The 27666-nt window shown below is 35.5% G+C and overlaps 1 protein-coding gene across 2 annotated transcripts in view; it reads right to left on the reverse strand.

Annotated features, from left to right (window-relative positions):
- Positions 1 to 27666, reverse strand: part of LOC145678448 (high affinity cAMP-specific and IBMX-insensitive 3',5'-cyclic phosphodiesterase 8B-like) — a 1074619-nt gene that overhangs the window by 159044 nt on the left and 887909 nt on the right. For both annotated transcript variants that reach the window (XM_081748585.1, XM_081748584.1), the window contains one exon: positions 1261 to 1318. In XM_081748585.1, coding sequence (XP_081604711.1) covers positions 1261 to 1318 — 58 coding nt within the window. The remainder of the gene's footprint in view (positions 1 to 1260; positions 1319 to 27666) is intronic.

Below are 27666 nucleotides of genomic sequence, written 5' to 3' on the forward strand. Positions count from 1 at the left end.
AGATAAGAGATTTTTGTAATTTACTTTCTGAATTTTTCTAATTTACTTACTTTCTATGCTGAAGTCCCTTCAGCACGTAATTCTGTAATTAGTATTCAAAGTAGGTATACAAACACGATGAAAAGAATCTTTATAAGGAGTACGATTTATTTGCTATTTCTAATGGGAGGTGGGGTCTCGAAGTTTTGAGCACGGTAACTTCAATACGCCTATTAAACATGAAGTTGTTAGACACGGGTGGTGGCGTTGGAAACGTCCGGGTCTTGAGTCATAGTGGCGTTCCAAAGATCCCGGTTCCCTTAGCACATCGGAGATGTCACAAAATGGAATCCGAGACTTAAGGCCCGAAAAATAAGGTCTCGAAAATTTGGGATCGGGTCCCTTCAGTCTTAAACATGGAGTTGTTGGATGCATGTGGTGGCGTTGGAAAGGTTTCGGTCGTCTGAGCACAGCCCTTTCAGAATGTCAGAAATCGAGCCCTGGATCTCAACCTTGAAGCTCCTGAAATGGTATCCAGCATTTTTTATTTTTAATTATTTATTTATTTTGCTCAGGTCTCTGTTATTCGGCTAATACTCATCGAATTGCTGGACGCAGGCAGTGGCGCCGGAAAGGTTCTGGTCCTCTTGAGTACAGCGGTGATGTCAGAAATCTTGGCTGGCCCGGGCCCAGAAGCCACAGAAATGGGATCCCGAAGTCTTGGGCTCGGATTCCTTCTATTTGCCTATTAAACATGGACTTGTAGGACGAAAGTGGTGGCGTTAGAAAGGTCCCTTGAGCAGAGCGATGATGTAATTTAAGAAATTGGGTATGGATCCCGAATTTTTGGGTTGTGTCGCGAACCCAAATCTCAATACCTAATTGCGCAAGATAAAACCATATGTATATAGCTGAACCGATAGTTTTATCTCGCGTCATGGAATGCAAGTTACACATTGATTAAAAATCTAAAAATAAAATATTCCAACGCAAAACTATTTCCTCGCCCTTGTAGCAGTCACGGCACTCACGCCTTACGAACGATCGATAGCAGCGGAAACGTCAATTACAGGTAGATCTTGAAATATTAAGTACAAAATATTGTTCTTTTGTTCAACACTGATTTCACAAATATTTAAGATTTGTAGCTTAATTGTACAAACTTCTAAGATCTCAACGATCGTTTTGAAACAAGCTACATACAGAAGTATATAATACAGAAACAATAGAACAGAAGTATAGAATACAGAAAAAAAAGAAGTAAAAAAAATGTTACATTACTCTGTTGTATCCTGCGTTTAGAAGAGGTAACACAGTGATTTCCTCCTTATCAGCGAAACTGAAATTAGAAAGGAAAACAAAACTTTTATAAACAAACTTAAACTTCACAACAGTAATTAAGAATCAATGTTCAATTTCGATATTAATTCAAGTTACATACAGTTTCTCACTGTCAGAAGAATTTTTTAAAATATACTTTCTTGTCTTATGCTAGGCGTTCAAAATTAACACGAAGTTCATGTGAGTTCTGCATATCTTGTTTCTTAAGAAATTTATTACACATATTTCAAATAATTTATGTATTTATATTTGTTGGAAATATTTTAATAATATAGGATTTTATGTTGATAATACAAATACCATTAAAACACAATAAAATCTTAGTTTCAAAAATTGTGTGTTGGACATGGACAAAATAAATATGGAGAAGAGACGTTATTATTCTCATTCCATTGCCCATATTCATATATTTCTCCCATAGGAAGTTTTCACCAATCACGTCTCTTGGACTTGCATAACGTTGTCTCCAGGACAAATAGAGAGAACGAATGAACGAGAGAGAAAGAGCTGAAAGTAGGGGGAAAATATAAAATATATCCTGGAAGCTTATACAGTAGATACATATGACCAGAGAATTTAATATTCACAAAAGCCCACGAAGATCGTATTTTCCATATTTTCCCCTTCCCAATGGAAATTCTCATAAAATGAAGATATTGTTGTTGTCTTGTAACGAAGATTGGCAGAAGAAGAAATAAAATACGAAGAATATGTCAGTGGAAACAGAACTGTTACAAGTTTCAGAAGTGAGCGCTCTATTACTGTGCCACTGTGGTAACCTTAGGTCCCCATATATTCATAACAAGAAAAAAAAGTACGACAATTATTTTCAAAGATAATACTAAGTAAATACATTCCATATACTATTTCAAATATCAAAATTTTACTTATGATTAGTGTGATGATTAATGGCATTCCTAGAGATCCCTTAGGCTATATGGTTAGCTTAAGCACCACTGGCGCGGAAGATATGAGTTTGATTCCCAGTGGGAGCTCAAGTCATCACGTCAAGCTGTAGGTTTACGTTTTATACAGTCTCGCTGCTTAAAGTGGAAGTAAACTCCAATCCAACCAACTAATGGCGTCATCTGTCAAAATCAGAAGATTAATGAGTCAATTATCGCACCCATTTCTTAAGATCCAGAGTGGACCCAAGGCGCAGAATCCAATGACAAAGCCAGATACAGAGGAATGAAACAAGCGTCTCCGGCGACTAAGGCTGATCACCGACTACCCTCAAGATATGTTGTATTTTAATGTAGATTCGGTATTAAAAAAAAAAAAAAAAAAACTACCTCCAAAATGTTTCTGCCCCTTCGCTTGACCCCATGGAATTAAAGCTGGCGTCATCACTGATTGTATCACTATTGTAACAAGATGCAAATGGAAGATTAGGAGTCGGTTCATGATCAGCAATGGAAACTGGATGGAATGAAATTGAATAGAAAAGACTGCCAATTATTTTTCTGAAACTGACTAAGCTAGAATAGAATATAATGTCTTTTTTGCGCAATAGGCAAGAGACTGAGAGACCACAAAACCTAATACTTTTTATATGGACATAATCAAAAGCCATACCAGAAATATTCGATAGGGGAATATGTCACAAGTCTAGAGTTCGAACTATCACAGACTTTAGAAGAGAATGAGAAAATCAAAGAAAAAATAATGTTTCCTCTTATGTTTCGTAGAATACATGTTCACTTCTTTCTCTGTCCCTATCCCTCTATACATAAACATGTTTTCCCTACATCTATATTCAGATTCCAAACGCAAAATTTCGATAACCTGTCACCCTATTATTCATGCATTTCATTTGAATGCGGCAGTTCGATTGTAGTTTTCGTTCTTTATTCAAAAATAATAAACATTTGAAACTGATGTAATGTTAACATTTAAATTAACCATCCTACAGAAATTTTGCAGTTTCAAGGTTTAAGAAAACTAAAATTCTTCTCATTTCAGTAGCATATACAAAAAATTATGGAAAGGTTACAACCCTAGCAACCTTCCCTCGATTCGCCACTGGTGTCAACAATTATTGAACTAAATTTTGAAATTGTGATACATCTAATATAGTAAATTAGTAAGCGTTGTTCTAATTGATTCTGGATCATACGAAGATGTAATTATAAAACTAGATAATACTTAAATACGAAACCCGATTTTCGTAACTAGTAATAAAAATTACTTTAATCATGTTGAAATAAGCATTATTTTATTACTGAAAACAGCTCAACACGACTACAGATTTAATTCGCTATTAATGACTTTTAAAACAGTAGTTCATATTGTTTAAACCATTGTATTTACATATTTTTCTTTTCTATTATTAAGTTTTAGATAAGTCCTGAGCAAGGAAGTCCGTCTACTAGTTTCCATTCACTTTTTTAAATACTTTCTCTCTCACACACGTGCAAACAGAAGTACAGATATAGACACTTCAATGAGTGATTTTATGACAAGAAATCCTTTCTTCTCTGAAATTCCAAAGATTTATTCAAAAAGTAAAGCAGTGCCCACAGCATGCTGAACTTCAAGTAGGAGGTGCCAGTATCTTTTGATAGAAAGCGATTTTGTATCTTAATTAAATTGATACAAAATGCTAAATATTGGCATGCAGTAATTTATTTGTAAATATTAAAAATGCAAAATTCGATAACACTCAAACGAGTTGGAGAACATATCCGTAGTAAGCGAATTTCCCCTTAGGTTGCGAATATAACTGAGGGTTTTTTATTTGTATAATAGTTCTGAAATTTTACACATTGAGACACAAGCAGAAAAGGGGAGAATATAGTGTCAATTAACAACAACTTAGAAATGCACGAAATTAACGGATAATATCAAATATAGAACCTCAGAATTACATCATCGCTGAATTTCTCCACTGGAGATTATCTGCGTTTAGCAACATCCAACTGGAGCTCAGCCTTGTAAATTAAAAATTTTAAGAAGTGTAAACGGAGAGGGGAGAATCGAACTTGAACCGGTAATTTAGAAAACTACAACGCTAACCATTCACCTAAAGCGATACTTACTCTGGCTCGCTTAAATAGTCTTTTCTGTTCGCTCAAAACAGTAGCTTGTTTATAGTCAAATTGATTGGCAAAACACAGGAATATGTAATTCGGACGTGGAGAGTACGATCATGTAGATTTTTTAACGTCAGGCGATACCGCCTATTGCAGAATCCGTTACTGTTAATGGTTTGAACATGTTAACGTTATATGGAAAGTGTTGTAGTCTTAATTGATTGACCGTTACTGTGGTCTAACTGTTTCCTGGAAAAGTTGAATGACATTTGTGAGAAATGAATGACCCTTGACGTCATTAGGACCATGGTCCATGGCTTGAGAAGGGTTCCTGAAGAGTGCCCCTGTGTAGTGACCATGATCCATGGCTTGAGAAGGGTTCCTGAAGCTTTCTGAGGGTTCGTATGCCAAAGCATACTCGTTGTTAAAGTGTTTCCTGACTTTCCAGGTTTGATCCTAGATAGTGTATAAAAATTAGTTGTTAGAACTTGATCCCTGTAGTCCCTGTAAAGAGTGATGTTTTTGGAGTCCTCTTGGGACCCTCCAATAGTTTTAGGACCCTTAGAAACTAATCAGCATTTGCGTCATTGGGTTGTCAGTGGTGCCAACTTGGTACAAAGTGTTATGTTTTCAAACAGCACTAGACGTCCACACGTTAGCATGTGAGTCCTGACATCAAAACGTTCCTAAATATGGGACAGATTACGCTTCATTTTCGAAAGACAAGGAATCCACGTGTGAAGTCAATTAACGGCTCACAACGGTTCATAGATCACAACTACTGCATGTTTCCAAAGATACGTAATTGAGAAAGGTGTTCGATGGAGAACGCAACGTTCATTTATGCCACACATAAACTTCGGAAAACAGTGCCCCATATTTAGGAATGGTTTGATGTCAGCAATCATATGCTATAGAGTAGACGTCTACTGCCATTTGAAAACATAACTCTTTGTATCAGGTTGGTAACATTGTCAACCCAATAAGCTCAAATGTTGATTAGTTTCATTCTCTATGATAGTGTCAATGTATTTGTACTTCCACTTGATTGTATTATTCCTGTAATATTGAACATTTCCATTTACTTTCCCATAGTGAGCCATTGTAGTGACTCGACATGTTAATTCGCTGTATCTCGGGAACGAAGCGGCATCAGACTCATGTTTATAGGAACATTTTTACTTATTTGGATATCCTCAATCACCTCGTCACTATTGGCCATGCATTTATGTTACACCCTGTATATACAGAAGAACCTAATCAGAATGTAATTGCTTGATATTTTATAAGATCATAGCCAGCAAAAAAATATACGCAAAGTGTGAGAGATGTAACACAGCAAAAAAGATACCTCAAATTGGCATGGCTGCTTGTGTGCAACGTACCAAATTTCATTTACTGTAAACAATAAATTCATTTTCATCCTAAATTTTGGATTTAGTACCTAAAATATGCAAATTACTCAAATTTGAATTTTAAACACAAGTCGTTCACGTTTTGCCAACTAAACGGATATACTCGCGCCGTATCTGATTCAAAATAACGGAGTTTTGTATTTTGTTTTTAAAAATCTGTAATGTACGTAATTTAGTGAATACAATGATATAATACCCTGCGAGTTCTCAATTACATATTCCAGTGTTTTGCCAATCAATTTCACTATAAACAAGCTACTGTTTTCAGCGAAAAGAAAAGGCTCTTTATTTATGCGAACCAGAGTAAGTAACGCTAGCGTTGTGATTTGCAAATTTTCTGGCCCGTGATTGATTCTCGCTCGCTCTCTTTGCACTTTTTAAAATGTTTCGTTTACAAGGCTGAGCTTGAGTTGGATGCTGCTAAACGAAGATAATCTCCAGTGGAGAAAGTAAAGGAAGAAAAATGGAGAAAACGAATTACAGAGCTAATTCTGTTAATGGTTCTATATTTGATATTATCCGTTAATTTCGTGCATTTTTAAATTATTGTTAATTGACACTATATTCTCCCCTTTTCACCTTGTATCTCAATGTGTAAAATCAGGAACCTTCAGTTATATTTGCAACCTAAGGGGAAATACGCTCAGTACGGATAAGTTCTCCAACTCATTTGAGAGTTATCGAATTTTGCATTTTTAATATTTATGGAGGCTGGGCTCTTCCCCCGAATGATCGATACATACTTTAATTGATTTGCAAGTAGAACTATTGTCAATAGTTTCAAAACTTAGCGCTAGGCTTTGTGTTTACTTAAAAAATAACCTACTACATATACCGCATAATCTATCCGTATATTATTTGATACGCATATATGTATAGTCATTTGTAGTAAGTCAACTTGTTTATAATCCCTCATTTGAGTTAATTAAAAGATTATTTAAATCCCCTGACTGTTATCTTCTCATCGGCGCCTCTGGTGTCCGTATATTTTTTCTGGTGTTGTGCTGTTTCCTGGGAGTACAAATATCCAAAGACTCCTTTTTGTCATTTCGTCAGCCAGCGTTTCGCTCCACTTCTGCACAAAAACGCTCTTTACGATTTGTGCTTTTAACAGTTTGGGGCAACTTCACGCTGCTGTGCTAGCTACTACCAGGCTAATTAATCTTGGAGCAGGCGTTAGTTGGGTTGCCTATCTCAAGAATTGGATTTTGTACCTCAAGAATTTCTGTGGCCCACTGTACAATATCCATCAAATGCACTGAATTCAAGCAACTGGTCGTGGTTTGGAGCTCATGTTAATAGTGGGTCGTGTACTTCATAGCTTCGCTTGTATGTTGGATTTGATTCTGAGTGGGACACTCAGTCAAAACAGTGTCATTCTTACTTGAAAGTTTACCTTAGTTTTCTCTCAGCCATCAGGCAAATGTCTATGAACGCTCAAACTGGAAATAGTTAGTTTCTACCACTTTCATTTTCAATATTCTTGAGATGCTGAATCCATTCCAAAAAATCGCCGCTATACCTTACCATTCTTGCTCTATGGAGAGCAATACTGAAACCATAAGTAGCAGCAGATTACTATTACTTCCAGTTTAAGGAGAGAGGTGAGAGTGAAGACGCTGAATTGATTAGAAACAACTGCTTATCGTTATATATTACTGTTTTTGTTCTTTGGTGATCAACATTGAAAACCGGAAGTGTTTAATTTCTACCACTTCCATTTTGACTGAAGGATTAAGGGAGTAGTACATGTACATAAGATCTATTGTTGGAACGCTGAATCAATTCCAAAATAAGAATACCGTTTTTTAGCTCTTTCTTACATTTTTGACCTCTGAACATTAATTCTGAAAGCGAAGGTAGTGGTAAATTTTTACCACTTCAGTTTTAGTAGAGATGCGAGTAAAGATATATTTTCTTGAGACGCTGAATCGATTCTAAAAATCGACTTCTTGAGCTATTCACTCTGATGCTTATTGACATACAAATGGACATTGTCGTTCTATGAATCATCCGATACTTATGCATGGTATAGGTTGGAAACGTAAAAAAGGTTATGATGAACTGAGGAGAACCTATAATTCACTAATTTGCGAAAACGTCTTTCACAGATTGGTTTTAGTTCTTTTTTTTCTGAGCCAGTAGCCTGCTCTTCCTTTCTTTGTTTAGATGTTCCTTTACTTAGAGATTTCTACAAAGAAAGGAGTGTATTTTCATGACGTCACTGACGTTGGTAAATGGAGTCAGTGCAAACAACAACTATCAATTTAGTATCTCAATTTCGTTTCTTTTTCACATGGCAACAGGTATACGGCAATTAAAATGCACATTGCAATGGTGTAAAATCACTGTATTATTATTATTATTATTATTATTATTATTATTATTATTATTATTATTATTATTATTATTATTATTATTATTTTATTATTATAGAATCTAAAAAGTCCCGGAACTATTTTCTTCTGCCAGCAGACAGATTGTCAGTAGCCTACACAATATTATAATCTATACTTTAATAATAATCTATACTTCTATATTATAATCTATAGTTTAAATGAGTTTTTGAGTTTAGTCCACATGAGAATTTCTCTTCATTTATAGCAAACTATAGTGCGTCCAGTAAGAGAACGTCTCTGACAGCTCGCAGTAACATTGCCACTACTCGCGTGTCAAGGTTTTTTTCGGTGCAACTGTAGTGGCAATTTAATTAATAGTATAAGACAGAGTGATCGTGGTTGGTAACACGGGTATCAAAGTAGGAGCTGCAATGTCCCACCGCATGTGGTAAGAAACGTCAGAGACCATGTCTTGTTGGCCGTGCTATAGTATAAAGTCTTAATGATCTTTTCTAATAATATGGTGGGTTTAAGACAAGCTGACGAGACGAAAAGAGAAAACAATTGCAAGCTTATAGCAAACCAGTGTTGCCACGCTTCGTACAATTGTACCAAATTCAGCTCTTCTTGTCATCCATCGACCGGTTGGTACTACCCTGGCATTTTCAGCCACTTTTGTGAAAAAGTTGGTACAATTTTATCCAATTCAGCACCATTTAACAAATACCGGTACTTGTCGGATTTACAAAAGTGTCAGCAAGACTTTTCCTACATCTCATGTTACTCATATTGTGTATTGGACTCGTGAAAAGTGCTGTTGAAAAATATTCTGTGACGTTGCACCGTATAACGCTAAGAACTTTGTGTATAAAATTCGAAATTGAACTATACCGGGAAACAAATGACGCTAGATAGACTTCCGTGTCGCACATGAAGGAGACAAGAAAAGCAGTGTGATGGAAATTTTAGCTTGAAATCTTAATAATAATAATAATAAGAGCGAGAAGAAGCACACACACATTGAATCATGTGCTGAATATTCTGAAGGAGACCAGCGTGTGCTGAAATAAGTCTATAATTTATGTGTTGTTGCAAAGATTCCACACCAAAACGACAATAGCACGAAAAAACACATTGACGTAGTTCAAAAACCAGGCTAAGTTGTTTACTAGTGTCGCCATATTGACGAATAGAAATATACCCAAACATTTCTGTTTTGGTTTATTGAATGAATGAATGAATGAATGGACCTGTTTTGGTTTATTGGTCACTTTAAAATGGAGATACGTTTGGTTTCCTTACAATACGTACCGAAGATAAGTGTTTTCTCTTTTAATTTGAGACCTTCGTTATACTTCCTACGTGCGTGAAAAGTTTCATCTGCTGCCATAGTTGTTCAGGGTCCTCCTATTTGGATGTTTTTCAAAAGTATTTTTTTAAAGAGCACGCTCTTGATTCGGACTCTTTGAAGAGGGGGAAGGGGAGTTTTCTAGAACTTTACCTCTTTTAGTTTCGTGTTATAGAGCCATATATCACTCTGGTATAAACTAATGAATTCAGCCCTTTTTGTTTCAATTTGGTACTTTTTTCAGCCCACTCCAGAGCTAGGACTCTGGCAACACTGATGTAAACGGAAATATAAAATATTGTACAATAGCAACATCCCTCAACGCAAGTAATGGATGACATCAAATTAGAATTACCCACTCCTATCTTGTCCGACAGAAAAGAAAACTGGACGCCAAGTTTGGCTCAAGGTGGGCGGGCTAAACTGTTTTAAATTACAATAATGAGTTTCAGATTTTTCCAGAGATCTTTTATTTCTTACTACTTTTATAACTTCACTTTATTTTTATTTGTGATTAGTTACCAATTTTATTTATTTTCAAAATTAACTCTTTATTTCAATGTTACAAGCTTATTCTTAAGGTGTAAGTTATAAAACATTAAAGTATAAATAAATTAAAATATATTCTACGTAGGGTTACCATGTGATAGACTTTAAAAAAGGAGGACATTTCTAGAATTCGCAATATACTTGCAGACCTGTAACGAGGACACTAAAACAGGGGACCGAGATTTCGTTTCTTTTCTTTCTTTATTTCTTCCTTTTCTTTTCTTTTTCTTTCTTTCTTTCTTTCTTTCTTTTTTTTCTTTTTTTTTGAGTGAGTGCGTCGGTATTAACTTGAGTTCACCTTGCAGATTTGATTTGCTTATCTTCATATAATAATAATAATATCTGGAACATCTGTCCAGAAGGTTCGGTGAACGTGTTATATTTCGAATGGATTGTTGTTTTACTTGAAATAGCAAATACTGTACTTTGAAGTAAGCTCTTTTGATGGTAATGCACTTCTGGGAACGTCTGTACAAGTCCTGGAAATTCCTGGCGCACTCGTCTTTAGGAATTGCCTTCAGTTGGATCATAACGTTATGCTGGATGCCCAAAATGTCAGAAAACCTCTGGCCCTTCAGGGCTGATTTCAATTTGGGGAACAAGAAAAAGCCCAGGGGAAAAGTCTGGGGGGTAAAGTGGATGATTGAGTGACACAACTCCCCTGTTGGCCAGAAACTTCTGTGTAAGAAATGCAATGTATGATCGGGCATTTGTCGTGGAGCAGACTCCAGTTGGTTTGCCTGGCGTATCGGGGACTTACACGTTTGATTCGTTGCAGCAGACGTTTCAGTATTTCCACGGACGTAACAGTATTTAACATGGTGCTCTCAGGAAGGAATTCTTTATGGATGAGATCCTTAGAGTCGAAGATTATTACGAGTATTGTCTTGATGCAAGATCTCTCACTTTGCACCTTCTTGCTTTTCGGCGACCCTAGATCCCGCCACTCCATACTTTGAAGCTAGCCTTCGGGGGTCGTACTTTAGGCACCAGGTCTTGTCGACCTTGACAATGGTTCTCAGGAAATTTGAGTCTCGATCCTCCATGTCGACGAGGTCTCCACAGACGTCAAACGTAGTTGCATTTGTTCCGGCGTCAAAGTGTGGGGCCTGAGTAGGAAGCAAAGCTTACGTTTACCGAATCCTGGAACACTCTGAGGTGGGCCGTCTCACGACCAATTCCCACTTTCTCCGCTATCATTCACACCGTCACAAATCGATCCTGAGCCAAAAGTTATTCACTTTCTGTACAATATTTGGGGTGCGTGCAGTTGCAGGCCAGCCAGTTCAGACGGCGTCTACTACGGTGTCCCGCCATTCTCAGAAACGTTTAAACCATTCATGAACACACTTCAAGGTGACAACACGTACTTCGTAAATTGTCAACATTTCATGAGTCTCTTTCGCTAATTTCCTAAGTTTGAAACAGAACAGCACATTCGTTCGTTGCTCCATTTTGATATCCATGATTGATTTCGACAGCGTGCACTACACCTTCACTCCACAATATGCTGTTTACATACGATAAGCACACTCGCAGAGCGGGCACTCAGGAACTTCTTCAGACATGTCTTGACCTTTCCGGGGGGAATGAGATGGTGGCGCACTCTTACGACTGTGAGTAGAATGACGTCATTCACCAAACTTTCCGGATAGAGGTTGCAGAAAGAAATATTGCCGACTGGTTGAACGCTCCGAGATAGAAAGAAGTAACGCCTAGGTCAATCAGCTTTAGCTAAAAACTTGAAATTTGGAAACTGCATAAGATTTGTGACTTAAAGTACAAGTGAGGAAGAATTTTTGGAAATTCGACGTGGAAAAGGAGAAGTGGGAGTTGCAATTATTATGATAAGATGTCCATATTTCAGAATCCCTTAAGATTATAGACATGAAGTTAATATTTAGACCCCTCAAAACGTGTTTCAGCGTTTTTTGACATGAATGGAAGAATGACATGGTAGGCATCGCAGTTCACTAAGATGCCTACACGAGGCGATCGAATTTCGTACGAGACTTAAGAATTCAGAAGAGGTAACCATGACCATGATTGAATGCAAAGCACTGCCCCCAGAAACAGGGAGATATTTGCTAGTAATAGTCTATGTACCCACTCGATAAATCTCTTAATGACAACGAGAAAATATAGTTTATACAACCAAATTTTTACAATACCGATTAAGGAAATATTAATTCAACCAAGTTAATATATATTATAAAATTTTTCAATTAAAAATTAAAACCTTAAAAAATCTGTAATGCGTGATAAAGTCATAGAAAATGGCGCTAATTACAGTTTTTTCCCATGTCATTTCTGCGCAAAACGAGAATGGTCTCATTTTAGAACAACACTGTGCATCGTATGTAACAATCATTCCTCTGGCACAAACATACAGTATTTTTTTAAAGAATAGCAATCACGGTTAGTCTCATAGATCTGGCGGCGATTTCCACTTTTTACAATGTCACTTGTGCCCAAACGAGAAAGGTCACTATTCTGATTTGCAAATATTATTTGCAGCATAGATTAATGTATTGTACATCACACGTTGGAATCAGCCCTTCTATGAGAATAACATACCTAAACAATTTGACAATGGGGATTAGTCTCATAACAAATAGTGTGATTTGCACTTTTATCAATGCCATTTGCGTGCAAACGTGATTAGTCACCATTCTGGTAAGCAATAGTCACCATTACTTGCAAGGAACATCATTGTACATCACACATTGGAATCAGTCTATAGCATGAGAGAAGATACCACTGTTTAAAAAAATGCACGTACACTGTAACTCACGATTTTGTCGCATTTATTCCATTTTCCTTACATTTATGGATAAAATTCTGTTATAAGCAATCCATTTATGGAGATATTTCTGAAATATATAATAAAACATATAAGCAAAAACAAAATTATGATCGGTTTTGTGTCAATCATGCTTTCGCGGGAATCCTGCAGTAGCAGAACATGATTGCAAAGGGAAATTGACAATTGCCAGTAAAAGACCTGGATCAAGGAACTGAAAAGTGGAGTAAAATATTGAAATTATTGGTTTAAACCTAGTGTCTAGACTGTCTGCCAAATATAAATTAGCGTCTGTAACCAAGATTTCATGTGTATGAATGATAATCATACCATTTATCTAAAATATACAGAAGCGTGAACACCGGATATTAAAAGGATCAACAAACAGGTATAAGCTATTTTCTTTAACTAAGCATGTGCTATTTTCTTTTCCTAGCATGACAACACATTAAACAGGACTTATTAAATTTTTGGAATGACAGATTATCACCTGACGTGTCACTGTAGGTCTGTTCATTTTCAAATTCGGAGCCGCGGTTGCTCAGTGGTAGAGCGTTCACCTCTTGTGCATGGAGTCCTTGGTTCGATCCCTGATCACGCCTAGTGGACTTTGTGGCGGACGAACACCGTGTATATGTGTTTCGTCGGAGTTCTCCTGTTTCCTACTACTTTCTTCATTCCATTCTTTTCATTCATTCTCATCATCACCGTCTCCTTAATCTTAACCTGCATTACGTGGGACGTAAGAGATTTCATTTTCACATTTATGCGACGAAAGAAGAAAGTGTGGTGATAGTGATAAAAATCGAATTCGAGATTTCATTGAATTTAAGTTTCATGGCCTCCAACATTTTGGTAAAATGGGTCTTCTGATATCTGTCCATCTGTTCGTCACGCTTTTACATGCACTCAACTAGAGGCCATGCATTAACGTATCTGGACCAATTCTATACATAATGTTTTGATAATACTCTATTGTTTCAAATCTCCTACTGCACATAAAAATAAGGGTTGTTTAAAGAAGGATGAAAATTTAAAATATTTCAATTTTCGTAAAAACAGCTGTAACGAGTTTCTTTTTTTATAAATAAATATTTTATTAACAACCCTACACCGTAGTATGATCATTGCTCTGGAAAACTACCTAGGTGCAAAAGGCGTTATTTACGATATGAGATGAGTTCTTTTCGCACAATTTTGTCAATCAGATTTCATACATAAATATTTCATTAATAACCTAACAACATGGCATAACACATTCGTCATGTAAACATCCAGAAGGGTGAGTGCAGGTGAGGATTTACCCATGAGTTTTACCCTCGACGGTTTTCCCGTTAACACCTCAGGCAATTTTGTTCATATTTCATAAAGAATTGTATCGTTAATAACCTAACGCAGTGATTCTCAACCTAATTGATATCACGACCACCATTTTCTCACATTCTTTTGGAAGTGACCTTATAATTTCCGGTTTGTATTAAGCTTGTGTGAGAATTTTAATATACCTATTGCGGAGATCTCACGATATCCATCTATTTCTATAATAGTAGAATCCATTTCTTGTATATAGTGGATACAGTAATTTCCCTAAAAGTTACTGGATTGAAACCAAGTGTGGTCAGTTGATTCATCTTACAACTATCGAATCCGATCCATCATACCGTTTCAAAATGGAGGACGTTTGAAAATTTTAAAACCTCATAACTCGCTTAATTTTGGGAGATATGATAAAAAAAAAGGGATTTCTAACTTTGGTTAAAAAATTGGGCAGTCGTTTAAAATGTTATTGCGTATTTTAGTTTTCCAGAGGCAGTTATTTTAGGTTACCTCAAATTGTTGTGGATTTGCTACGTATAATGTTATGTATATTTTGTTCAACAAATATATATAACCAAAAACCGTTAAAAACATGTTTACATTTAAAATTTAGGAAACATAAATCCACACACTAAAAATAAACCTTTATTGTGGTCAGCTTGCTGGAAAAAAAGACTATTCGCTTACACACATATGGTACAATTCTGCAAAGAATATCAAAGGATCCTAAACAAAAGTAATCCTTTTATTGCCGACAGAATACTTTGTCCATTGTTGATTTATCAACAAACGCAATACGGTATTGCGGATTTATGGCTCTGCAATTACCTCCACATTACAACGCTGAAATAATAATCTTATTTTTTTCACTTAAATATTTTTAAACAACCTATAAACCTACTAATTCGGGTACCGGCGCAGAGCACTCATTAAAAAAAGAAAGAAAAACGATGATTTTAAAATCTTTTGAAATAGGAGATGTCAACGACTTATTTTATGTAATTCTACTTTGCAGCCGAAAATGAAAGGCCAATTTTACGGGTTGATTACAAATATAGCTGCCACAGCCTATATGCCCATCAGAACAAAATTTAACATAACAATTAAACATATTTTCCGGTATTAGATTCTAATTATATCTAATAGGGATCGTCCATTCCGTAATTTTTACTTTCCGGAATCCGGAAAATCGGAAAAATTCCAGAACTTTTCCGAAACCCCGAAAGTGAAATTTCCGATTCATTTTCCGGAACCCGGATTCCGGAAAATTTTGGTCATCCCTAATATTTACGTATCTCTTCCTCTTATCTTCGCGACCCCTAAGTTGAGATAGTTTGACCCAACAATATTGTATAACGTGTTTGTCCGGAAAAATTCAGAAATAGTGGTTTTCTCAAGGTCTGAAGTTTCTTGACAATTTTCTCAGAAATAACTGAGACGAATTTTCATATTTCATTAATAATCATTTCAGTAGTACCTGACAATATGGCATAGCTCGCTTTTCCCGAAAAAAAAAGGAAGGGAAATGAAATGAAATGAAATCTTTAAGTCCTACGGTTATGCCGGCTAGTCTAAAGGAGACGGTGATGAGAAATGAATGAAACGGTGGAATGAAGAAAGTGGGGGGATACGGTAGAAGCCCGACAAAACCCACGCATACGGTGTCTGTACACCACAAAGTTCACTTGGGGAAAGCTGGGATCAAACCAGGGATCCCTTGCACCACAGTTGAACCTCTACCACTGAGCCACCGCGGCCCCAAAGTCCTTAAGAGGTATTTTACTATGAGGGTGAAACTTTTCCTAAAAATTTGCTTAAAAATGACTCGAGCTAGTTCCTCCATATTTCATACGTAAATGCTTCATAAATAATTTACAGTGTGACATAAATCGGTATTCTCAAAAACTATACAGATGGAGTAGTTTACTTTTGGGGTTGAGTTTTCCCCGATTACATCCTCAAAAACGACTCAGGCAATTTTGTTCGTATTTCATAAATACATATTTTATGAAGACACTAACAACATTGCAAAAACTTATTTGTTCTGATAAGACCCAAAAAGGGTAGTTTATTCTTTGGAGTGACTTTTTGACGATTTTCTCAAATTACTCATACGCTTTTGTTCATAGTTCAAATAATATTCTCTTTAATAATTCTAACGTATGTCATAAGTTATTTTTAACGAAAGTATGCCCAATGGATGCGTTGCTTTTGAGTGTAAAGTTTCTTTCAACAAAGGTTCCCAAAACATTATTTTATTCGTATTTCCCAAATAAATGTTTCAGTAATAGCTGCGTCTAGCACGATTAAGTGCAAGAAATTTGAGCGAGAAAGTTTAGTACGTTGGTCCATACCCTTTCTTAAATCATTTTTAAATGTTACACCTAATCGCAATTTTCCTAAAAAACGCGAATCTTCTTTTTTAAAAAATGTGCCTTGTAGTGGCCAAGTGGTTCAAGTGCATTGGTCCTGGATTTGATTCCCGGTGAGAGCTATTGTATTTTCATTCGACGATAAGAAATAGATAACACGTCGGCGCAAACAAAGGGTGTTTAAATACGCCTAAAGAAGCTAATCACTCATACAAATAAATAATTTAATGTTACGAAAATATCGAATATACGTTGTTAATATTGGGTTGATGCGACTGAAATGTGCAATCGATATTTGTCAATTTCAGAGGTAAAAGACTGAGAAATACAAAACCTGATTAATCAATGGTCTCTGAGTCAAGTTTTCCTACTAAAAAGTGATTGAGATACCAAAAACTGTTGTAGTCACTGAGATACATGCTAAGATAATACAGTGGGTAAGAGATTTTAATACTGCAGATCAGGCATAGTCTGCATTTTGGTTTGAGGGCGAGTATTGAAGTCCGTATATAGGCGTCCATTTAAATAAACAGTAGAACACGTCACAGTAGAAAAAGTAACACCTAAGTTCCTTGGGTCCATTTAGACCCACTAGTTCAATGAATATTTATGTGACTGAAAAATCATTATTGAGTGGACTTCTGATAATAATACAACCATAAAACAATGCAAAATCATTATTATTATTATTAATTACTGCACTGTCCGAAAATTATTTAGTTTCTTCCAGTATACTGTACTAGCAAAATTGTTTAGTTTTTTCAGATACCTTGTTACTGACAACATTATTTACGTTCATTTTGGATTAGGTTTTATTAGTACCATTGCTTGTTTCCTCGTTATGCAGTAATTACAGTCTAATTTGGTGTCTAAAGTAAGTGCTTTGACACCGGAAGAATTCGAAACTTTCTTGGTTTGTCTGACGATGAAGTGACATGTGAACCGGAGGATGAACTATCAGTGCAGGATTCTTTGTCTTCGTTTTCCCTGTCTCATGAAGAATCTTGGGAAAGCTCTGATTGAAGAAAAAACTACATCAAACAAAGAAAAAATACGCCAAGAACAAGTGCAGCCCAAGAAATCATATGATCGCTCCGTGGAGAGACACAGGAGGAGTGCGTTCATCCAACGAAGAGTAGCCCTGATGTTCCGAGGAAAAGAAGTATATGCCAATTGTGAAAGGGAGCAGACAACAAAAGTACGATCAAATGCAGTTTGTGTCATAAATATATCTATAAAATACATTCCAATCAGATTTGTAAGCAATGTCAAAAGCAGTAAGATGAATGTTTACATGTTTGAAGTAATTTAACAAAAAATTATCACTTACGTGGATTTTGTTCTCATTGCCAAAGGTTTTCAATTAAAGTTAACAGGATGATATAACCTAACCTAACCAAAACTAACCTAAATAACACCTCTTGCAGCAGAACATTGTAAGTCAAAACATATTTTATATATATTACAGGGTGGGGCAAATAAAAGTGGCTCGGAGAACAGAGTTTCAGGGTACAAAGAAACGTAGTAAAGGAAACAAAATAGTTCGCTACCCTGCTTATAGCAGATGTTGAAAATGACCACAATTCATCTCTTGGCCCTTCTGAGCCCTCGTCAGCAAGTTCTGCTGCAATTCTTGAAGACTATGAGGGTTGTTGCGATACACCTTAGACTTGAGGTTTCCCCACAAAACGTAATCGCGCACGGACAGGTTAGGTGACTGGGGTGGCTAGCTAGATAACATCCACAATGAACAAACACCCTCTGCTGCACTGTGAGTACCATCTTCACCTGTGCATTGCTCAACTCGCACTGACACAGCCCGCACTAAGATCTGAACCGGTGATGTACGTACACGTGGTGTGGTTCCATGCATACCTTCACGTCCAATCATATCCACTCGTCTGGGCCATTTTTATTTTCCGCAGCCTATATATATATATATATATAAAATGTGTGTGTGTGTGTGTGTGTGTGTGTGTGTATGTGTATGTGTCATGTTTTAGTGTTCTAGATGCAAGGGCATCTCTGGCATGTTAAATTTCGGTGAATAATAAAACAATTGTACAGTTATTTCTAAATATTTGAGGATGACAGGAATATATCATGAACAGTGATACTTTCGATGCAGGTTACATCCAAATTCAGTCCCGCACCTTGGAGCCAAAGAAGGAGGAGATATACGAATACTGATCAAAAATTACCGATATTAGTGTCGAATTCAAATACAGACTTTTCACGGGTACTAAAAACGTAGAGAGTTCTGCATTTAAGATTTTTATTTTACCCCGTGTCGGGAAAAATTTCACCCTCAAAACAAACTACCTCTTATGGATTGTTTTATTCGGGACAAGCGAGTTTTGCCATATTGTAATCTTACTACTGAATGATTATTAATGAGTTATGAACACATCCGTCTTAGCTATTTGTGAGAAAATTGTTCAAAAAAAAAATAACACTTCACCTTTTGAAAAAACTACTTCGCCTGGAATCTTCAGGACAAACGAGTTATACAGTATTATTAGATTTATTAATGAAACATTTCTTTACGAAATATGAACATGTCTCAGATGTTAACGGAAAAACCGTCGAGGGTAAAACTCATCCTATGAATAAACTCTTACCTTCACTCACCTTTCGGAATGTTTACATGATGAATGAGTTATACCATATTGTTAGCTTATTAGTAAAATATTTATGTATGAAATCTGATTGAGAAAATTGTGCTAACTTATCCCATACAGTAAATTACACCTTTTGTAGTTTTTCACAGCGATGATTCATATTACGGTGTATTGTTAACAAAATAATTATTTATAAAAAATAAATAAACTCATTACAGCTGTTACATACTAACTCATTACATAATAAAATTGAATTACTTTAAATTTTTATCCTTTTGTAAACTACCCTTATTTTTAGGTGTAGGAGGAACTTGTGAAACATACAATATTATAGAAACATGTCTAGAATTGGTCCAGGTACGTTGAATGGCAGGCCTCTAGTTGAGTGCATGTAAAAGCATGACGAACAGATGGACATATATCAAAAACCCATTTTACATATATGTTGGGGGCCAGGTGAGACTTAAATTCATGAAATCTCGAATTCAATTTTTATCACTATCACCACACTTTCTTCTTTCGTCGCTCGAATGTGTAAATGAAATGAAATGAAACGAAACCTTTAAGTTTTTGAGTCCCATATATGCAAGTTAGGCTTAAGGAGACGGTGATGATGAGAAATGAATGAAAAGGGTGCAATAAAAAAGCAGGAGATAACGGAAGAACACCGACGAAACCCACGCACACGGTGTTTGTCCACCACAAATCCACTAGGCATGATAAGGGATCGAACGAAGGACTCTATGCACAAGAGGCGAACGCTCTACCACTGAGCCACCGCAGCTCCGAATGTGAAAATGAATAGACCTACACTGACACGTCAGGTGATAATCTGTCATTCCAAGAATTAATACGTTGTTTAATGGGTTGTCATGCTGGGAAAAAATAGCTTATGCCAGTTTGTTGTATCCTTTTAATATCAGCTGTTTACGTTACTGCATATTTTAGACAAATGCTGTGATTATTGGTCATACATATTCTATCGTTCGGAAGTATTCATGTTCCACGTACCAAGATCTGGATAATTCATTTGTGTTCAAAGAAAGCATTCTTCATTAATTACACGGACTTGTGAGTATATCGCATTTCTTGGACTTGTGCGAATGACTCTTACCAAACCAAAGAACTTTCAATATTTAAAATCCGGAAAAGAACAATTATTTGACATCAGCTTTTCCTTTTTTCATGGCAACAAACTCATATATTTCATTCGTTGTAAGTCATGTTTGGTGTTCAGATTGGAAAGCTTGCATGTTGCGTATGCAGACCATAAATTGAGAATAACCGCTGTTACATATAGTACTCTAATCCTGACCAAATACGTGGATAAATATCAATAAGTTATTTTCTTTTATTATTGTTTCAGTTCTTATTAACATGAAAATTACACACTTCCTATAATGTTTTGTAAAAAAATGAAATGGGATGGGATTCGATCTGGTGTCAAAATAGTAAAACTGCTAGTCCACGACTCTACTCACCTAACCACGGAGATTTCTGTAGGTTTATATTTTGTTTTAGTTTTTGGTTTCTTTTATATCCATGACGAGTGTCACTTCTAACCTCAAGACAAGAGTTTTCCTGTTTGTTTCTATATTTGCGCACGAAATCTTGGTTACATCCGCTAATTTATATTTGGCAGACAATCTAGACACTAGGTTTAAACCAATAATTTTAATATTTTACAACTCCACTTTCCAGTTTCTTGATAAAGGTCTTTTATTTCCCTTCGCAATCGTGCTCTGCTACTCCAAAATTCCCTCGAAAGCATGACTGACACAAAACCGATCATAATTTTGTTTTTTGCTCATATGTTTTATTTTATTTTATTATATATATTTTAGAAATATTTCCCTAAATGAATTGCTTATAACAGAATTGTATCCATAAATATAAGGAAAATTGAATAAATAGATAAATCGTGAGTTACAGTATTTTTTTTAAACATAGTGGTACAAAAATACTTCAGCAATGATTGATGGCTTCCAATATACCACATTATAAAATCTGTGATTTTTCACTCTTCACCGTGGTGCGTTTTGTAATCCGGAAATTTCTAGTGTTACCAAAGGAGTTGTCCCCAAATTAAAGTGACTGAACCCAATTTTGAAACTCATTCCAAAATTTATTTTCCGCCTAAACCGTCGTGGGGTCATTTGCACAATTTGTTTTTCAAAATTTACACCGTTTTGCATCTTTCAATCACAATTTTATTCCTAAGACTCTTAGCTCAAGATGTAAGAAAATTCGCACATATACAAAGTCCCCTACGACCTGTGAAAGGAAAAGTGTTTACTAAGTAATACAAGTACTACCATATTACAGAAGCGAATTTAATAATTTTGGTTTAAGAATATCTCGATTGCATTCTTTCAGTCTCCCCTGTACTTTCTTCTACTGACACTTTTTATACTGTATGTCATGCTAAAAATGAAAGCAACAAGACTGCAACTTTTTCACGACGTGGTACAAATTTGACTGACTTAGTACAACCAACAGAACTCGGATTTCGAGGGGAAGGAAATTCGACGTTCGTCTATTTCTTGTCTAAAGCTGCATTATAGTTACTGCTGCTGTCAGTATTTCACAGTTACCTCTTTAAAATGTGTTAATCGCAATTTTGAGCGTTGCAATGGATGAAATTGGCTTTATTTGGGAGCCCTGATTTCCATGCTCACTCATGATTGTAGCTGACTCTTCTATGCTCTTTATTTCCCTCCCTCTCTCAAAAGCTCTCTCATCACCTGCACTTTCTAACGAATCGACATACGGACCATTTGCAAATCGGAACTCATTCCATTAATCCATTTCAACGAAAAATCTAGTTAGCTAATGAAGAACAAATCAATCAATTTCCTTTCCATAGTGTAGCTGAAAAAATCTTGAAAGACTTGCGCTATTTCATTACAAACTTTTACATCTATATCTTCATGATTTACGGATCAATAATAGGAATTACAATTGGCAAGTAGTTTGTCATCACTATATAGTTCTACGAACAGCTAAATAAGCAGAGATTCCCAGCTAAAATTTGACAGATTGATTTGTTACGTAAGATAGTTATTCGATACACTTACGAAAAAGGAACTGTTTATGAAATATTTGAATGTTCTTATTCCACATACAATGTTGGGAATTTTGAATTACAATAATACTTATAATGAATATTTTAAGTTATGTTTATAGAAAACTCGTTAATTTCATGTATGACCTGAGCCTTACATTATATATCTCTTTTGTACTGTTTCAACATACTTTTGTTCTCGCGGATACTCATAACCTCAGAGAAATAAAATGAAATAAATACTTTTAAAAAACTTATTTTTCAAAAAAAAAAAAAAAAAAAAAAAGATCTTTGAAAGGTATGATTTCTTTAAAATACAAGTAAAACATTTTTAAAAAGTATGCTTTCTTTACAAATTATTTAAGAAACAAACTAAAACATTTTACTAGAAGGTAAAAAAAAATGAGGTTTTAAGAAAATTACTTTTAATTTTTTTTCTATTTTTTCCTGACTAAAAAATACAGGAAAAGGAAACAATCTCATATAAAATCACTTGATAAATTCTTCAAATCTGATGTAATGTTATTATATTACTATTATAACATTATTTTGATTACTGATATAAATTAAGGTATACTTGAATATAATATTACATGAGAATTGAAGAAGTTATAAGTTGTTTGTATATGACAGCACTCCCCAAGCTTTCTTTCTAGCCTTGCATAGAATTATTTTCAAAAGTAATTTTTAGGGAAATAGAATTATTTTTTAAACTTTAGTACAACCTCTTTTCTTTTGTATGTTGACTTTTAATTTAACTAGCTTGCTATACACACACTAGAGAAGCGTATGACCAAAAACTTGTACGAACGTAGTATAATCCACTACGTATGCATAGACTAAAACTTGGATGCGTATCATGAAACCTAAGCAGAATATGGACACCAAAGCCTGACAAAACCAAAAGCCGTACATTCCCCCTTAAGAGAAAGAATGTCTTTACTAAATATTTTTCAATTTATTTTCTATCTTTTAGTCATAATAAATTCATTTTTTTTATTGTTGTAGAAGTTTGCTTGTTTCTTTTCTTATAGCTTGCAGAGACTCTCTCTTTTGATACTTTACTCTACCTGAGGAAGAAATTTAAAAATTACTCTTACTTAAAAATATTACTAATTTATAAAACTTACAATAAACAGAATATTGTATTGTCATTCGACTTATGTGGCGATGCAAAATTTCTTCATTGCATGACGTAGGAAAATGAGTTAAATTAAGGTTGCAAGATTTGAGGACACGGCAGAACCTAAGTAAGCCATTGTAAGTTAAAGAATAACTTGTAATAGTAACAATACATCTACAAAAAAGTAGAAGATAAACAAGCATTATATCTACTTAATATAAACTTATGTTTTTGGAAGTCTTATTTTTTTATTATTTTCTTAAAATTTCTAGAAGGTGGAATAATCATGTAACTCCTTTCCTCCTTTGTTTGAATTTTTAACGTGAGTTTTTTTTACAATAATTTTATAAATAATATACAGGGTGTTTCAAAATAACGACAACGTTTGAGAGGTGATTCCTGACACCAACATAAGACAAAAATTACAGACCAACATGGGTGCACAAACGCTTCCTTTCGGAATTATAGGCTGCCGAAAACATGAAGAAACGAACTTTAAAGGTCCATAGCTCCAAAACTATAGGACCTACCGTAGTCGGATCAAGACTTTACTTAGAAACTAACATGTACCCTATCCAAATATCCAAGTTTCAGAATCCTGCAGTACTTCCGCAACAATTTTTATAGATATAGTTTTTTTTTATTAACGTTGAAGTGATATTGGTCTCTCTCTCTTGGATCAATAATCTCTGGATAGGTTGGCGTAGGTCTTTATGCTTCTCCGTCCTAAGCCAGTCTTTTCGTTTTCGTTCGATACATCATTTTCTATTTAATCCATATACAAGTGTATATATCAGTTCTGGTCCTGCACAGGGAATTTCCCTTCTTGCATACTTGTCATACAGGGACAAAGCAACCAGTAGGAAGAAGGGTCAGTTGTCCTCCATGCTTTTCCATAGGGAAGGGCTACAGTATCCAATGTATTTCTACCTCAATAAAATAAAATATAGTTAGCACTTTGAAGCAATCTCCAAATTTATTTTGTGTTTGGAGTTATCTAGTGAATATTGACCACAAAGCTAACTGAAATACAAATATTCTTACCGATGTTTTTGATTATTTGTTTGGCATTTTATATAGTTCTGAAGAATTTCAGCACTTGAGTTTAACATTTATAATCAGGGCCCGGATTTTGTTGACAAGTCAACTTTTTTCTGTTATGTATAGGACAAGGCAAGTTGAAATAAAAACGTTATTAATCAATTCTAGGTTCTAAAAATATATCTTTTTAGGGTCAACATTTGGTCACTTTTTGCCGTTTTGAAGTTTTAGGCAACTTTTTAATATTTTAAAGTAACTTTTAGGTCATTTATGGTCTTTTTTTTATTCTTTTTCTTCTACATAAAGAAATCTTAAAATGAACACTGTTTACGGATTTGAAAAACACAAAGTTAAATTATCTCTTTTCCTGCTTCCTGACTATTGGGGTGGAAAAACTGCATTCCTAACAAGCTAATGAACACTTCCTGCTTGACGAGGGGTTGATAGGTGGTCAAACAGATAGTTTTTGGTTGTTGACCAGAAAGGATATGATCAGGTGAATAACTAAAAATGAATTAGAAGGCGTTCAAACATTTTAAACTTTTTTATCTATTATTCTCGTGTATACAGTCTACACTTACGAACTTTTATTCTTTAAGTGTACTTCTAGTTTCAGCACGGGAGTGAGTTGACACTTTCAGTAAGTACAATACCGTACAATGGACTGATCATTGAACACAGCATCTGATCAATGGGCTGCAACTAACTGAAACAAAACTTTTGAAAATGACTGAGAAATGGTAATTAAAATCCAATAGATATTCAAAAAATGTTCATGTTTAACGAAATAAAATATATTTAAAACGAAAGTTTTAAGGTTAATTTTTGTGAATTTTAGGGTCATTTTACAGGATTTTTAGTGTCATTTTATAGGTCACTTTTTAGAAAATTTTAGGTCAACAAGATCCGGGCCCTGTTTATAATCATATGTCTTACATGTTTTACGATGCTATAGCTTTTGGAAGTGATGTCCTAACATGATTAATAAATAAGCCCTGCAAAACTTCAATATTTATTGATAAAGGGGAGTGAAGGAATTTTGAGCAGTGGCTTAGTCTTCGAAGACGAGTTCCTACATTTGTTCGGGTCTTAAAAAAAAAGCGAAAAGCGTACGGAAGAAGTTTGGTAAGCAGAGTTCCGTGTCTTAATGCGTCTAACTTCTGCATTTTATATAGGTTGCTCACGAGACGAAATGAAAAATAAGGTTTGCTGTTCTCGTCTCTTGTTTTGTAGGAACTACGATTCATCTCGACTCTCGAAGAATTTTTGCTCGCATCGTTTTGTAAATTTTGTTCAAAATTTACGAATATTTCATCTTAGTTATTAGAATTCTTCCGCGTACCAAGAGGTCTACGTGTATAAAGATATATATAACAACATTTAACCATACTTATTTACTATCGACGTATATTGTGTAATGTATCTATAAACGTTGATAAATGTTTTTCACTGTGTTTGTTCAATCACTTTATCAGTTGATAGCTTTATACTATGAATCATGTACTTGCAATATCTATCAAAAATTTGGTGAACTAGTGTTGCTCACGCGACGAGAAATGTCATGTATAGCCTATCGCTCGTCCCCTCCCATACCAGAATCTCCGAAGAACGACATGACAAATGTGAACACTTGCTGATTTTTCCCCACTTACCAGCAGCACCTTTACGGACGTCACTACGTTCGACATAGCAACGAGCCTTTTACTAAATGTCACTGATCACCGCATTCCATTCGCGTCTCCACTTAAGTCTCTCCCGGTACTGCTGAACGCAATCTATGCAATAAGCAGTTGGTACAGAGGTATGCAACAATGGGGGACACACATATACGTGTAACAGGCGTTTCTGTAGTGTCCTATGCACACATGAGGGAGTTACTTTGGCTCTAATTGCACTTGTGGGGGACGGGACAAGTTGGGATGGAATTGAGACAAGACAACACGAGATTGTATACAGTATTGGTTTAGTCTCGGCCGACAAACAATTGTCTCGTCTCGATCTCGTCTTGAAGATATCATTTTTCCTTTTTATTTTTCACTTTATTCTTGACCAAAATTATTTTAGGCCACGCATCCTTTCGTAGATAAGTGGCTACGGTCACGCATTCTGTGCAAGTACTTGAGGGTTCAACCCCCAGAAGAAGCATAAAGCCTTGGACAAAATCTTAACAGTGATTCAGATTTCACTTTAAGCAATCTATTTATGTCTCCTACAACCTTGTATTAAAAAGTGACGTTAACTCTAATTAATCACCTATAATATTGGTTTATTTCCTACTGTTCAATGATATTCACTGCTACATATCGCATAAGGGGAACCGCGGTGGCTCAGTGATATAGCGTTCACCTCTGGTGCATGGGGTCCCTGGTTTGATCCCAGCTCGCGCCAGGTGAACTTTGTGGTGGACAAACACCGTGTGCGTGGGTTTCCTCGGGGTTCTCCCGTTTCCTCCCACTTTCTTCATTCCACATTTCATTCATTTCTTATCATCACCGTCTCCTTTAGCCTAGAACATAACTGTGGGACCTAAAACTCAAAGATCTCATTTCGTTTCATTACACATCATATAAGACATTTAGTCAAATAGAAATGCAAATTTTACAATTTTTACTTATCCATCATTTTATTCTTTGATTGCTGTGCTCATTGGAGAAAAATGATACTCATTATCATAGCAAATATTGGTAAATCATTGCTACAATAGAGTATGTTTCAAGTGTATGAAATGCTTTTCTACATTTTTACTTTTCTGAGTTAATTAAACTCAGTTGAGACTTGAGTTCTGAGTTGAGACTTTATAACACAGGTCAACTTAATTCTCGATAACCTAATAGCCACGGCACTCATTTTTGCTGTGCATGTTTTGGGTTGAATCCCCAAACGGGTTAGATTCAAATTTCGATGTATCGCGCAGTTGGGGGTCTCACTTTATTCCGGTTGTTATAATGTCGAAATATATTATACATAGTAGTATCCTGATTTTCTTCTAATCTCACGCACGGTAAGGCGCAGGCAGAAGATTTCATATTAATCGTATTTTAATTCAGTTGCAGGACAATCTGTAATTGGATTCAAATGTAAAGAACGTGTCTCTTCGGGAGTTACCGCATACGCCTTTAGCACGAGAAATCCGATTTTGATTCTCAATAGAAGTTCATGCGGTACGGACCTCACGACTACCGAATATACAGCAATTGCAATATGTACATAAAAAGTGACATTTGCAATCACTTTCTTTTGAAGGATATTTAGAAAATATGAGTAGCGACAATTGTGATCACATTGTTAATCATCTTATAAGTTTTATCAAACTTAGAAT

Source organism: Thermobia domestica, chromosome 2 (assembly GCF_964235325.1).
Source record: "Thermobia domestica chromosome 2, izTheDome1.hap1.1, whole genome shotgun sequence".
Lineage (NCBI taxonomy): Eukaryota > Metazoa > Arthropoda > Insecta > Zygentoma > Lepismatidae > Thermobia > Thermobia domestica.